At 41.9% G+C, this 15,151-nt stretch overlaps 1 protein-coding gene across 4 annotated transcripts in view; it reads right to left on the bottom strand.

Moving 5' to 3' along the window:
* Positions 1-15,151, bottom strand: part of macrod2 (mono-ADP ribosylhydrolase 2) — a 540,574-nt gene that overhangs the window by 163,375 nt on the left and 362,048 nt on the right. For all 4 annotated transcript variants that reach the window (XM_080536433.1, XM_080536435.1, XM_080536434.1 and 1 more), the window contains exon 6: positions 955-1,076. In XM_080536433.1, coding sequence (XP_080392559.1) covers positions 955-1,076 — 122 coding nt within the window. The remainder of the gene's footprint in view (positions 1-954; positions 1,077-15,151) is intronic.

Raw genomic sequence — 15,151 nt, 5'->3', positions numbered from 1 at the left:
GTGTGTGTGTGTGTGTGTGTGTGTGTGTGTGTGTGTGTGTGTGTGTGTGTGTGTGTGTGTGTGTGTGTGTGTGTCATTGAACGTGTTCACCCTAATGCATATTGAAAGTGGCATTCATCTCATAACCACACTCTGCTAGTAGTTATTTCATTGATCGTCTCCTAATGAGGCTGGAGGGCTATTGGTTGGTGGGAATGTGATTTGTGGGTGTTTGATGTGCTACTGATTTGTTTGTCCTCCCCGGATCGGACTAATCCATATGGCATGTGGACCAGACTATGAAGCAACGCGAATGTGCCAGTGACTGGGACAGTGTGTGAGTGAATAGCTCGTGGGCATGGTTTCAGCCAACCAGAGCCTCTGGACTTCAGCCAACTTGCACTAAGCCTCATGCTGCAGTAGTTAGGGTGACTAAACTAAACAGAAGTTCAACGTTATAAGTGTTAAGGATTATTAACAGGTAACAGTAGCACCTCACAAACACATATCAGACCTCATAGCCTTAAATGACAAATAACGTGTGTCCCGTAAGAACAAATCACCACACGGACAAACTCATTTCATATGATGTAACGAGAGAGGTAATGGTTTCCTGTTCTCTATGAATAGGTTACCAAACAATGACGCTGCAAAAGCAGACTATTCAATATGGAGCAGTGGAGATACAGGCTTCTCTTTCATTTGCGTACGCCACGATAAACCAGTCTGAATTGCATTCAAACAAAGGCTTAATTCGAGTAACTTGAAACAACACCAACTTGCCGACTATGTTCTAATTGGCTTTTGTGTTCGGAACTTTTAAGCTGAGTTAATCCTTCCTCTTTTTTATTCTTTTAGACTTCTGCAAATTCACTTAAACTTCTGAAAATGACGACCTTTGATTCTTTTAGGTTCTGTATGTGAAATTAGTTGTTGTTTTGTTTCAGCTGTTCAGAGGGATGCTGCTGGACTCACCACAGTGCGTAAGCCGTTCTCCTTCACCAGCTTGAGGCAGTTCTGGTAGCAGGCGGTGAGGTCACTGGTCTCGGTGCTGCTCACATGGCCTCTGGCGACAGGGCCCACAGTGTGGATCACATCTGTGTGGGAGAGAAAAGTCACGCACGGTTGTTGAAATCTCGTCATCGCCAGACTCACTTAATTTCTACAGTGAATGCCGTTCACACCGACAGTGGAACTGTAGTGACTAGTGCACGTGACACGGACATTTCACAATTAACGTTTGATGAGATAAACACAGCCGCAAGACCACGGTCCATTCTGTCACATTACGAATCGCTCCATCAGCTTGAATCTGGAGGGGGTTTAGAACCTGTTCTTATTATCATGAAATACAAAAAAAAAGATTGGAGTTTGTCTCCACAATGGGACAACGGGGACAGTTTGAACAAGTCCACTGCCAAAAAATGAATGCATTTATTCAGTTAATGAAACAGCAGCCGAGATATAAAATCAATTACAAGATTATTTTATGCTATCTACTAAAATATTCATATCTTCCCCGTGCTCTCCCTCACTACGCATAGTAATGTGTGTGTGCCTGTCAATCATCGCTACTCTCGTCTCGGCCGGCCAGACTGAGGAATGCAGAGCTCTTTAATTGAATCATATGCGATGACAGGAAAATAAGAGAATGTAAGCATTGATTTGACAGAGCAATAGTGTTCCCACTCTCTCCAAGTCCTTCTGGCCTCTTTAACATGGGTTGGGGGTATATTAGTGATAATAAACAAGCCTGTTTATGAGACAACTGTTTTAGGAAAATGTCACTGTCTAGCCACAATCTACCTCACTTTAGTAGAGAGAGAGAAAGAGAAAGAGAGAGAGAGAGAGAGAGAGAGAGAGAGAGAGAGAGAGAGACAGAGAGAGAGAGAGAGAGAGAGAGAGAGAGAGAGAGGAGGGGGGGGGGGGTTAAAGGAGGATATCAATATGGGTTTTGTGTAGCTATTGCATCATTTTCAGTCAATAAGAATAATTCTGTCCATGCACACTGCATTTCAATGTACGGTATCTGCGAAAAAAGTGGGTTTGACAGCTGACCAGGAACTATTCCTGCACTTTCTGTTTCTCATCAAGTAACAGGCGCCTCAAACATCATAGATCTGCACCTAACCCTAACCCTAGTATGTGAGAGGGATTTACTGTAGGATAGGTTGTATGTTTATTGATTTAAATCTGTCAGTATAATTAATTCAATAGGTTTACTGCTTGAGATTAATAAATCTCATCTTTATATCCTATTCAATATTTATATGCTATGACTCATTAATTATAATTAATTCACACATCAAATACCCATAATCTGTGCACTGAAATATGAAACACTGTTATATATACATATATATATATATATATATATATATATATATATATATATATATATATATATATATATATACACTTCCAACACCAAAGACACCTCTCCTCTTGCCTTTAACCTGACCATTACTACCAGCTTAATATAAAACCTGTCATATGTTGGTGACTTGTACAGGACGCCTTGACTAGCATACTAACTTACTAACTTAACTTACTAACTTAATTATTGAATTATCCTCGCAGTGGACTCAAGCTACGTTTCAAACTGCTTTCTAGTATCAGTCATGTGTCCATACGTCAGGTAGTCGTATATGGAGCTAATGTCTTTTCTCATAACTACAATAACATGAGGAAAGTGGATGGGTTTAGAGGGCATTGTTTCAGAGGGTAAAGTGTTTAGTTTAAAAATATTCTTTGTATCAAACAAGAGGTTTTTTATTTGCATGTTTCCTTAGGAAGGCTGATGTTGGACTGTAATTAGATTGGAGCTGTCTTGTCTTTTTCCAGAATAGCAGGCTGAGAATTGCATACCACAATGTGGTTATAATGGGGCACACGCCAAGTTGTTTTCCATACATAATTCATGAAGCCCTACACTACAAGAACAGCAACATGCCAATTAAGAGCGTGGGCCAGCACCAAAAACCAGACCACCAGTGAATTCATGAAAGTTTAAACAGTTCTTATCTCACCAATATCTATGTCTCAACTCATATCCTCAACACATATCCATGTCAAATGCATATTTATTTAAAAAATGTAAGGTGAAATTCAGGTTTAATTTTTCATACTGTATTTCTCAATTTCACAAAGAGAACCACTGAAGGAAAGAGGTGAACTATAGAAGGAACCATAGTGAGACAAGTTGATCGGTATAGAGGTGCGCAGCTTCAAGACGTTTTCCATTTAACAAAATCCCATGCTTATTACAAAGGCAGGCAAACATGTATTTTAGCAGAGGTATGAACAATAAATGGAAATCACACTGAAATCACATCTGTTTGCCAAAATCATCAACCGACCAAATATTCTGACTTTTATTTTGAAAAATAAAGTTAAATAAAGTTCAACGTTGTTGAAAATCAATGACACACTCGATAGTCAAGCCAAAACATTGCAAAGCTATGGATACAGTGAGTAATCCCCACTACTACCTAGTTAGTGTATGAGTGATGGGGATTGCATTGCAATGTTTTGGCTTGACTAGAGTGTGTCATTGATTTTCAACAACGTTGAATTGTATTTAAATTTTTCTGAATAAAAGTCAGAAAATGTTGTTTGGTTGCTGACTGCTGACTCCAGTTTTCACCAGCTGCTGTCACACAATGTGACACGTTCTGGTGTTTTGGTCCGCATGTCGGCATCCGATTTAAAAAAAGAATGAATACATTTTAAACGTGTTATATTGGCTGTGGGGGACTAAATGAGGACTATATGTAAAGCACTTTGAATTGCCCGTTGTATGAAATGTGCTTTACAAAAAAACGTGCTTTGCCTTGCCTTGCCAGAACCCTGGACAGGGCTCGGGCTGTATATTGATATACGTAACTCCATTAATTAGTCTAGCCTAATTCAACTTATTGAGGGATTGGTTGAATACATTTTTGCATTTAAGCTACATTTAGGAGTGTCATAGCAAAGGGGATGGATACTTATTGACTCGAAGACATTTCCGTTAATTTGTAATTAATTTGTAAACTTTTCTGAAAAAAGAAAATTGCTTTGGCATTATGGGGTATTTTGTGTAGATAAGTGACAAAAAACTAATGAAATATATTTTATAGCCAGGTTGTAACACAACACAATGTGGAAACAGTCCAGGGTGGTGCATTTTTACAAAAGGCACTGTATTATACACACATGCACCTTGTAATAAACAGAATATAACTCTGTATGAGAGTGTGAAAGCAAGGCTTGAAAACCTGTGGCAGGTCATTCATTCTCCAGTTATTTCCCCCTGTTGGAGCATTTCTTGCTTTCATCCTCCCTGACAGTCGACTCCAGCATATCAGTGTGTCTACGTTGCTCACAGAAGATACGGACACACATGCGTACAATTATCTTCTATAGGGCTTCATGCTAGAGACAGAAGCATCTCAATCTTAGTTGAAGTATAAACCATGTTGATAGATTACCAACGTTCTCTGGGTTTTGTGGGGAGGGGAGAGCTGATTAGGGTTAGGGTTAGAGAGCTGATTACTGCTAATAACAATCAAGAGCGAGGGTGCTTTAAAAACTAGAGGATTGGGCTGATGAAAGGTACGGAGCCCCCCCTGGGGTCACATGGTAGAAAAAAAACATTTGATGTGTGAATCCGTTCCCTTTAGTAATTCGTTAGGGTTAGGGTTAGGGTTAGGCCCTACGAGCCAGAACGATCGCAAGGATTCTAACCCTAACCCTAATCCTTGCGATCGTTCTGGCTCGTAGGGCCTAACCCTAACAAATTACTAAACCGAGGGAACGAATGACTAAACAGAGGGAACGGATTACTAAACCGAGGGAACGAATTCACACATCAGAAATTTTTTTTATACCATGTGACCCCAGGGGGGCTCCGTAGAAAGGAGTCTGCAGGGTGTTATAAAACAAATGTTCGTGTGCGTAAACGTTCTTGCTTGTCGACGTACGCAAGTTTTTTACGCTTTATAAATGAGGCCCCAGGACTTAGAAGTTAGATGATAACAACGAGACATTCCAAATGTAAAGTTACATGTGGGGGTAGTGGTGGTCTAGTGGATAGTGAGTTGGACTTGGGATCGGAAGGTTGTGAGTTCAAATCCCGCCTGAAGCCACACCACTACTAGTGTGCCCTTGGGTAAGGCACTCAGCCCTCAGTTACTCCAGGGGGAATGTCCCTGTAATTCGTAATTGTAAGTCGCTTTGGATAAAAGCGTCTGCTAAATGGCAAAAAATAAAAAAATATGTAAAAAATACTGTATGTGTATCTTCTGTAGATCACATGTTTCTGTTCTCTCTAACAAAAATGACACCTTTAAACGGAATTAGCAAATTCCATCTAGCATTACATTTTTGCCATTTAGCAGACACCTTATTCAAAAGCGACTTACAATTAATACATTTGACTGAGCAAGTGAATCATCAATCCACCAGTCTTAGCAGGAAGAGTAATCTAGCTCAGGCCCGGGGCCATTGGCAGTCTCCGTGATAGAAGGAACAAAAAGAAAGATTAAAAAAAGACAGTTTTTTTGTTTGTTTGTTTGTTTGTTTGTTTCTTGTATAGACTGGAGAAACAGAGAAACAGCACAGGGGGGGGGGGGGGGCAATAGAAGTCTTGGGGGACACAGTAAAGGGGAGATCCAGTAATGACATGCTACTCTTCTTATGACATTGAATGCATGTGTGTTGTTATTGTTGACCAAGTTGTTGGAAACAGAGACCGGTCCTAGTAAATCATCTGTTTCTAAGTGGAGCCGTGTCCGTAGAGCTCCATTTAGATCTGCAGAGAAGGCAGATCAATAGCAACCCTGTGAACTGTGGATACAAGCCAGTCTCTCTTCTTCGCACAGGTCACTGAGCGGCTACTGGCTGCACTCTGGCATGCATGCCACGCCATCGCATGCTCACACTGAATATTGTCTGCAATCCATTATTACTGTATGCTCTCTTATAGCTTGTTGTTGCAAAAAAAAAGAAAAGAAAAAAAAGAACACTGATGGTAAAACGCTCCTCTCTCTGTATGTGCAAGAGCACATTCTGAATGCACTGAATATATACCCAGCTGTGCAGAGCTCTATTGTAATGACTCTTCTCCCTGCCCATTACACTAAACACTAATTTAAATCTAAAGAATATAATTTCATCTGCATTAGGCTGAATGAATGATTATGCGTGGGTCTTCATCGTGTAAACATGCCCTGCATACTCTGCTCATATTGTATATTGTGTAAAAGGGGCAGGTCTGCTTTTCTATGCCTTCGTGTGTTTCATATAAATACATGCCTGACACTATAATGCCTTGTTTCAACCAATCAGAACATCCACCGATGGAATAGTGAATCATGTTTTTCTCTATCGTTTTAACACTAACATCGGAACCTCAAACACAATGACCAAAACCTGAAACTGGTGTATTTTATCTCACACCAATTCTTCACAATGACAAACACATTTCTTGCTTATCATTCATTTTGGAGCTCTAAACCACACAGTTAACAAAACACTAAATACAATTATCTACATTTGTCACACTCTTCAAAAATATCTTGTGTTCACATGGAAAACACTACCATTCCGAATGCTAAACTCAAACCACCAATCACACAATCACACTCTGCACATGGGCAAACACCGATTGCATTTGAATTAGCAATCATAGCTTTAGCCATAAAAGGGCCAAAGGTGAGCTCTCATGTGTTGAAATATATCTGAAGTATATCAGGGCTGGATTTGTCTTGCCAGGCGATGCTTTCCCCTCTGCTTGGCCAGGGAGAACATTGCGTGAGGTCGACAAGATCTTGTGTACTTTGTGTAGAGTATTATGCAGAAGGCTTATTTTCATTTTTCTATAGTTTTTTCTGTATGAAGAACACTTTACTAATCCAGCTGTCATTGCTGAGATGTGCACAGTATATCAGAATTTAAAAAAAACATTCTATTCTTGTATGTGTGTGTTTTATATTTGAGTATACAATTGTAACCGTTTATAACAGGCTACTGTACGTATGTAGTGTAACATTGAAAATACAAAAGGCCTACTGATAATCTTATCATAGTACTGTTTTCCTCTGATCATAGTGTTTTCCATTGTGCTTGTGTTCAATTGGTTCTTACAAGTGTCTATTCATTTGATGGTGTGTGTGTGTGTGTGTGTGTGTGTCATGATGACAACATTTCATTTTGAGAAGACATAACATTATTTTGAATGCAGTATTTGCTTTTGCAAGAGATTTGTGGAGTTAAGGGTTTTATGTGCGAGTTTTGGGATTTGTGTTAAGAGTTAAGAGGAAATTAGCTATGCTTTTGAGAAAACGTGTTAAGGCGATAGAGAAAAACGGTAATGCCATCACGGGTACCTTACACATTACCATACCATAAACCAACAGACAACATGAGGATATGTTGCCAGAGAAGATCAGCATCAGAAAGGGATTGTTTTGTTATCCTTGTGTCAGTTCAGCTACATGTTATGCTAATGTGTGTTCCTTACAGAGAATTGTGTGACATTTAGTTAGTGCGAGCACACATGCGACCAACTCTAGGTGTACTGTACATGGGGTAATTACCCAACGTGGTGAGAGGAGGGATCCACTTGTGGAGTGTGTGTCTAGTATAACTCTTGAACTCAATCATCCTGAATATATGCATAATAATGCATCAAATCACCTCACGAGGAGGCAGGTTAGGGCACTTACATAACACAAAAGGTTCCGAGAGGGGATGTATACAGCCACTGAATATGCATTGTTCTTGCCTACGCTATCATTGCAACAGTGTGTGACTCCTCTGCTTCCCTGGCCTATTGCAATTTTTTCTCTATCGCTTTAACACGTTTTCTGAAAGCATGGCGGATTTTCTATGAACTCTAAAACACAAATCCTAAAAAACTCACACACACCAAACTCTAAACTCCACAAATCTCTTGCAAAAGCGGCAGACACGGCAGTCAAAATAATGTCTGCATTCCGCACACTGGTCTGCTCAATGGAAAACACTATGATCAGCGGAAAACGGTGCTATGATAAGATTATCAGTAGGCCTTTTGCAATTTCAGTGTTACACTATTATGTACAGTAGCCGGTTATAAACTGTGTAAAATGTTTCATACTCAAATATAAAACACACAAATACAAGTACACATCTCAGCAATGACATCTGGATTTGTAAAGCGTTCTTCATACAGAACAAACAATTGTTGTTGTTATTTTGCACTCTATCGACACTCTTCAGTTCCAGCACCTCAGCAAATTCTGATCACGGATGAGCGGTGGTATTTTGCGGCCCTGATTTCAACACATGAGAGCTCACCTTTGGCCCTTTTATTGCTAAAGCTATGATTGCTCATTTAAAAGCAATAGGTGTTTGCCCATATGAGGAGTGTGATTGTGTGGTTGGTGGTTTGAGTTTAGCATTCTGAATGGTAGTGTTTTCCATGTGACCAAAAGAGATTTAATCAATGAAGATTGTTCCAAATGTAGAGAATTGTATGTAGTGTTTGCAGAAAGTGTGGTTTAGAACGACAAAACGAGTGAAAAGCAGGAATTGTGTTTGTATTCGTGAAGAATTGGTGTGAGATAAGATACATACGTTTCAGGTTTTGGTCATTGTGTCTCAAGTTCCGATGTTAGTGTGTAAGCGATTGAGAAAAACTGTTAAGAGTGAAACCACTTTTGACCACAAAACAAGCTGCCTCGCTATAGTGGATGCTGTTTTGGTCTGTTGCTCTTATCGCAAAAGTCAAGACATAGGAGTAATCCTGTAATTCTAAAGAGTATGGCCATCTCTACATCATCAATCATGAATCAATAATACATCATCCATAATACATCAATAATACAATAATTCATCATCATCATCATCAATAAGACATACCCTAGCATGCCAGACACACACTTTGACCCCTCACTGACACTTGTATGTGTGCCGAAACAACTAACATTGAGGATATACACATGTATGTATATACACATATAAGTGAAAGAAATCCATCTCCATTACCATACTATTTGGAGCTGTATAGGCTGAGAGAGAGGAGTGCACTAGCAGGTGCTTCTCGGTGTGGCTGGGTAGATTGGGCAGGACTTCAAACAAGTCCTTCAAACAGCCACTGTACAGCATGTGTGATAACATCTTAGACGTGCTCACTAATATATTCTTAGCACTGAAGAAGGAACTACCAAAGGGACACACAAACTTCAAAGATAACAGCTTTTTGCAACAAATATATTCCTTTAACAAATCTGGAAATGATGTGGAGGAAAATGGTTATTTCCAAGAGAGAGGCCCGTATACTTATGCTAACCTCTAGGATGCTTTGTAAAATCGGAAAATCATTGCCCAACGAGAGTAAATCAATTGACATCTAAATTAGTAATGTACTCTTTTCAAACCCTGATGTTTAATACAGATTAAAAATACATACAGTATACTAACGATGTCATGGAACGGAAGTTGGGGTTTACTCAAATGGAATCGATTGAAAATATAATGACAACGAGTCTAGTGTTTTTATGCAGCCAAATATATTTTCTAGGCCTGGTTCATGATGAAGTCTATCATTCTTGAGTGCTCCCCATCATCCAGCAGCACATTATATAACACAGTTGAAACCAAAGAGATGTGAGCCCAAGATGATGGATTGAGGAGCCTCAATTAGATATTATAATAGAAGAGCCAGCAGACAATGATCAAACCACTTTCATGCTGCCCACGGTAATTATCTCCGCACTTAAGAATCAAGAATCAACAAAGCACATAATGACTTACAGTCAATTCAGCCAAAATTTAATTCAAACGCAAGGTCTGTGAGGAAGCCTGCACCATGCTTAAAATTGATAGTGAAAACAAACTATGTCATGGTTATAGGACGAGTGGGTCCCGGAGCCTACAGTAGTTGGCAGGACCATGTCACCTTAGGACCGGTAGAGGGCTTCACAAATCTGCCGTCTTACCTTTCCCCAAATCAGTGTTAAATCACTCTGTGATCTACCAAACATTGAACACACGGGCATAGAGACAGGGCTCTTTGTTTCTCTCCTTTTTATATTACTATTTAATTAACTTTCTCATAAAGAGCAATCTGGGAGAGTGAGGTAGGCTATGAATCATCATGGATGCCCAGACACAAGGTCACGGAGGCTCGGAGAGGGATGTGTAGATTACATACGTATTGAATGAATGAATGAATGGTCTTTATTGTCATTAATATAGTACAGATACCATACAACGAAATGTGGGAGGGGGGGCTCCCAACATTGTATGCAGAGCAGAGACATATGGTGCTTGGAGGGTAAACACAACACAGTGCCAGCCTCAAAAGAGTCAGATGCGTTGTTAGAAGCATAGCAATCAGTCAGGAATCAAAAGGAAACACCACGTACTGCACCAAATCAAAGAACCTAACTCTTGACTGTGTATCTGAATCAACATCTTCAAATAGCCACTTATTGCCAGTCAGTTATTGAAAGGCTTGCGTCTATCTAGGGACAAGCTGCTCTTTAAAGTGTTCTACGTGACTTTGATGGGATGGTAAGAGGTAAGTAAGACCTACATAACACAATGTTATTGTTTCTTTGCAAAAGGAGTGCCTTGACCTTTGTTGCAGGCTCATTCTTTCACATGTTTTATACTCAAGCTACAACATAGTTTTGCTCTCATGGCTGTGATGGGATTTCCTTTGTACCCTTCATCTCTGTATACTGTATCTCAGGATCAGGCTGGTTGGCAGGTGAGAGAAGGCCCATGAAATCATACTGTCAATAAATTAATTAAAGGTGCAATCTGTAATTCAAACGGCAACACAATGGGCTCCACCAAGTACCCAGAGAGAGGTCCAGAAACGTTCATTTGTTGACGTTAGTGTAACAGTGTAATCATTGAATTATATCAATGCCATGCATCATTGCCAAGAATCATTAGAATAACACATTCTGTCATTCATTGGCAGTTCCCTGCAAGGAATTACAGAAATCACAGAAGAGTCAAGAACAGGATTAACACGTTGTTGCGTTTACCGAGGGCCCAAGCTCCCGAACTGTATGTACAGTACGACTTTAAATAAAACCTAAAACGTCAACTTACTACTACTACTCCCCTCTGCATTGAACTGACCACACGGTTATTACACATACAGTACAGGCCAAAAGTTTGGACACACCTTCTCATTCAATGTGTTTCCTTTATTTTCATGACTATTTACATTGTAGATTCTCACTGAAGGCATCAATGATGTACTTAACAAAAAAGTGTGAAATAACTCTAAATATGTCTTATATTTTAGATTCCTCAAAGTAGCCACCCTTTGCTTTTTTGTTGTTAATAAAAGATTAACATTTTTTGTTAATAAAATATATAATAATAATATTATATATATATAATAACATATTATTATTAACACATTATATTTAATATCATTATTATATATTTTATTAACAACAAAAAAGCAAAGGGTGGCTACTTTGAGGAATCTAAAATATAAGACATATTTAATAATAATAATAATAATTCATTAGATTTATATAGCGCTTTTCCGAGGCTCAAAGACGCTGACAATATGGGAAAAACGAAAAACACAGAAACAACAAGCAACAGATAACATGAGCACATAGAACACAGAGTTAACGAACGGGGAAGGGGAGGTTGTATGCATGTCCATGGGGGGAGGGGGGTGGCAGGGTTAGGGGAGATGGTTAGGGGTAGGGGAGGTTGTATGCATGTCCAGGGGGGGCGGGGGTGGCAGGGATGGGGGAGATGGCTAGGGGTAGGGGAGGCTGTAGGCATGGGAGAACAGGTAGGTTTTGAGGTGGGATTTAAAAGTGAGGAGTGAGGGTGAGTCTCTGAGTGGTTGAGGGAGAGAGTTCCAGAGGCGGGGTGCGGCTCGTGAAAAGGCACGGTGACCGAAGCCTTTGAGTTTTGAGGGGAACAATGGATGAGGATCGGAGGGTACGGGTAGGGCGGTGGGGGAGAAGGAGGTCAGTCAGGTAAGGGGGGGCCAGGCTATGGAGGGCTTTGTATGTGAGGATGAGGACTTTGAATTGTATACGTTCTTTAATGGGGAGCCAGTGGAGAGAGTGGAGGACAGGAGTGATGTGGTCACGGGAGCGGGTGTTTGAGAGGAGGCGTGCAGCAGAGTTTTGGACCATCTGGAGTCTATGGAGGGAGCGGGAGGTGATGCCGGTGAGTAGGGAGTTGCAGTAGTCGAGGCGGGAGGAGATGAAGGCGTGGATGAGGGATTCAGCAGCGGGGGGGGAGAGGCAGTGTCTGATTTTTGCAATGTTTCGGAGGTGGAAGTAGGATGTCTTGACAATGGAACTGACGTGGGGATCGAATGAGAGGGTGGGGTCCAGAATGAAGCCGAGGTTGCGAGCCAGGGGGGAGGGGGTGATGGTAGTGTCGTCAATGGTGAGTGTGATGGGTCCGGTTTTATTGAGGGTGGATTTGGTGCCGATGAGGATGACTTCGGTCTTTTCACTGTTCAGTTTGAGGAAGTTGTGTGTGAGCCAGGTTTTTATTGCGGAGATGCAGGTTTCGATGTGAGTGAGGGGTGGGTTCTGGGTGGAATTTGTGGTGATGTAAATCTGTGTGTCATCGGCGTAGCAGTGGAAGTCCAGGTTGAATTGGCGGATGATGTGACCGAGGGGGAGTGTGTAGCAGAGGAAGAGCAGGGGGCCGAGGACTGAGCCTTGTGGGACCCCCTGTGTGACAGAGGAGGAGGAGGAGGTGTGACCGGAGAGGGAGATGAACTGGTGTCTGTTGGTGAGGTAGGAGGTGAGCCAGTCCAGGGCGGTGCCCTCAACACCCAGTTGGCGCAGCCTTTGAAGGAGGATGGAGTGGGACACTGTGTCGAAGGCTGCGCTCAGGTCTAGTAGAACTAGGATGTTGAGGGCACCTGAGTCTGCAGAGGTGAGGAGATCGTTGATTACTTTGACCAGGGCTGTTTCAGTGCTGTGATGTGGGCGGAAGCCAGATTGATGGGGTTCATACAGTTTGTTGGATTGGAGGTGGGAGTGAAGTTGGGCAGCGACAACGCGCTCTAGGGTTTTGGAAAGGAATGGTAGGTTGGAGATGGGGCGGTAGTTGGAGAGATTGGCTGGGTCAAGAGTGGGCTTTTTGAGAATGGGGGTGACAGCGGCAAGTTTGTAGCTTGAGGGAACGTGGCCTTGGGATAGTGACTGATTGAAGAGGGCAGTGAGGTGGGGGATGAGGGCAGGGAGGCAGGCCTTGGTCAGGGTGGTAGGGAGGGGGTCGAGGGAGCAGGTGGTTGTTTTGGAGGTGGTGATGATAGTAGTGATGAGGGAGGAGTCAACAGGGGAGAAAGTAGTGAGAGGAGTAGGGGGAGGGTAGTCAGGAGGGGGGAAGATGACAGCAGGGGGGGCGGGGGTGGTGGAGTTGGAGATGGAGGCAGTCAGTGAGCTATTGATGTGGGAGATCTTGCTGTTGAAGGCGTGGAGAAAGGAGTTGCAGAGGTCAGGGGAGGAAGTTGTGTTGTTGTCCGGGGGTTGGAGTAGTGTCTTGACAGTGGAGAAGAGGGTGCGGGGGTTTCGATTGGAGGTGTTGATGAGGGTGGAGTAGTAGGCAGATTTGGCAGCTTGGAGTGCGTCACGGTAGGAGGAGATATGTTGCTTGTAGACTTCAGCATGGACAGTGAGGTGGGTTCTATTGTGTAGTCGTTCAAGTTGGCGGCCGGTCTGTTTCATGGTGCGTAGTTCAGGGGTGTACCAGGGGGAGGAGGTGGTGAAGGAGACAGTGATGGTTTTCAAGGGGGCCAGTGAGTCAAGGGAGTCAGAGAGAATGGAGTTGAGTAAGGTGGCATAGTCTTCCGGGTTGGTGGGAGTGGAGTCAGTGGGGAGGGCAGAAGATATGGACTGGGATAGAGTGAGTGGGTTGACAGATTTTATGTTACGGAAAGAGATGGTGCGTTTGATGGGGTGGCGCGGTAGGGGCAGGGGGGCAGAGAAGAGGATGCAGTGGTGGTCAGAGAGTGGGAAAGGAAAAGGGTGGGGGTTGGATATGGGTAGGGAGGCAGAGCAGACAAGGTCGAGTGTGTGGCCTTTTACATGGGTGGGGAAGTTGATGTGCTGGGTGAGGTGGAAACAATCAAGGAGAGAGAGGAAATCAGAGGTGAGGTTGGAGTTGGGTTGGTCGACATGGATATTAAAGTCACCGGTGTTAGAGTTATTTCACACTTTATTGTTAAATACATAATTCCTATGTGTACATTCATAGTTTTGATGCCTTCAGTGAGAATCTACAATGTACCAAATAGTCATGAAAATAAAGGAAACACATTGAATGAGAAAGTGTGTCCAAACTTTTGGCCTGTACTGTACATTGAACAAAACAAACAACTCGATACAAGTCGTTTTGACGAGGAAGTTACCTCAATCACTCTGCTTTGATTGTTAATCTGAACGGATCAGGCAAGCGATTGCGAATGTCTACGTCAAGCTTGCTTGATTGTGTACTGTGCCTTTCAATGATTACTTCCCATCCGTCTGTGTCTTACTGTGTCTTTCGTCTGATGCCTTCAAACTGTAAACATTTTCAAATATGAGTAAAGAGTAGGAAATAAGTAAGTGTCAATGAAAGCAGAGTGAATCAACATGAATACAAATATATTACGTAAATTCCCTCAACTGTGTGATTTGAACACTTGATTGGAACGTCTATTTACGATTGATGCAACAATCAGCATTGAGCTGACCACAATGTTATTTCACATAAACATTGTGTTTGAGTGTGTTTGAGTGTGTGGATGCTGTTATTTTGCACTCTATTGATATTCTTCAGTTCCAGCACCTCAGCAAAGTCTGATCACGGATGAGCGGTGGTATTTTCACTATTTTGACATAAACATTTAATACAAATTATACATCTTTACAACTGTATGTCTCAATGTAAGCAGTTTATTTTATTGATGTAGTACTTTCGGACTGTTGCTTTGACGCTACGGTGGCTAACGACATGTTTGTACGCACTGCTCGCATCCAGTCAAAGATGAACAGAGATGTCTTCCATCATTCACTTTTCAAGACTTCCGGAAAATTTGCTATGCGCTTCCTGATATCCGAGTAAACCATCTATTCACCTCATTTCCCTAAGGCCTATTTGGTCTGACAGAGCACCATTATCTTATTACGGTAAATGCAACCTTCCAAAA

The sequence above is a fragment of the Nansenia antarctica genome, assembly GCF_963989245.1.
Source record: "Nansenia antarctica genome assembly, chromosome: 1".
Classification (NCBI taxonomy): Eukaryota; Metazoa; Chordata; class Actinopteri; order Argentiniformes; family Microstomatidae; genus Nansenia; species Nansenia antarctica.
The sequence above is the reverse complement of the archived record's forward strand: the minus strand, read 5'-3'. Positions and strand labels throughout refer to the sequence as shown.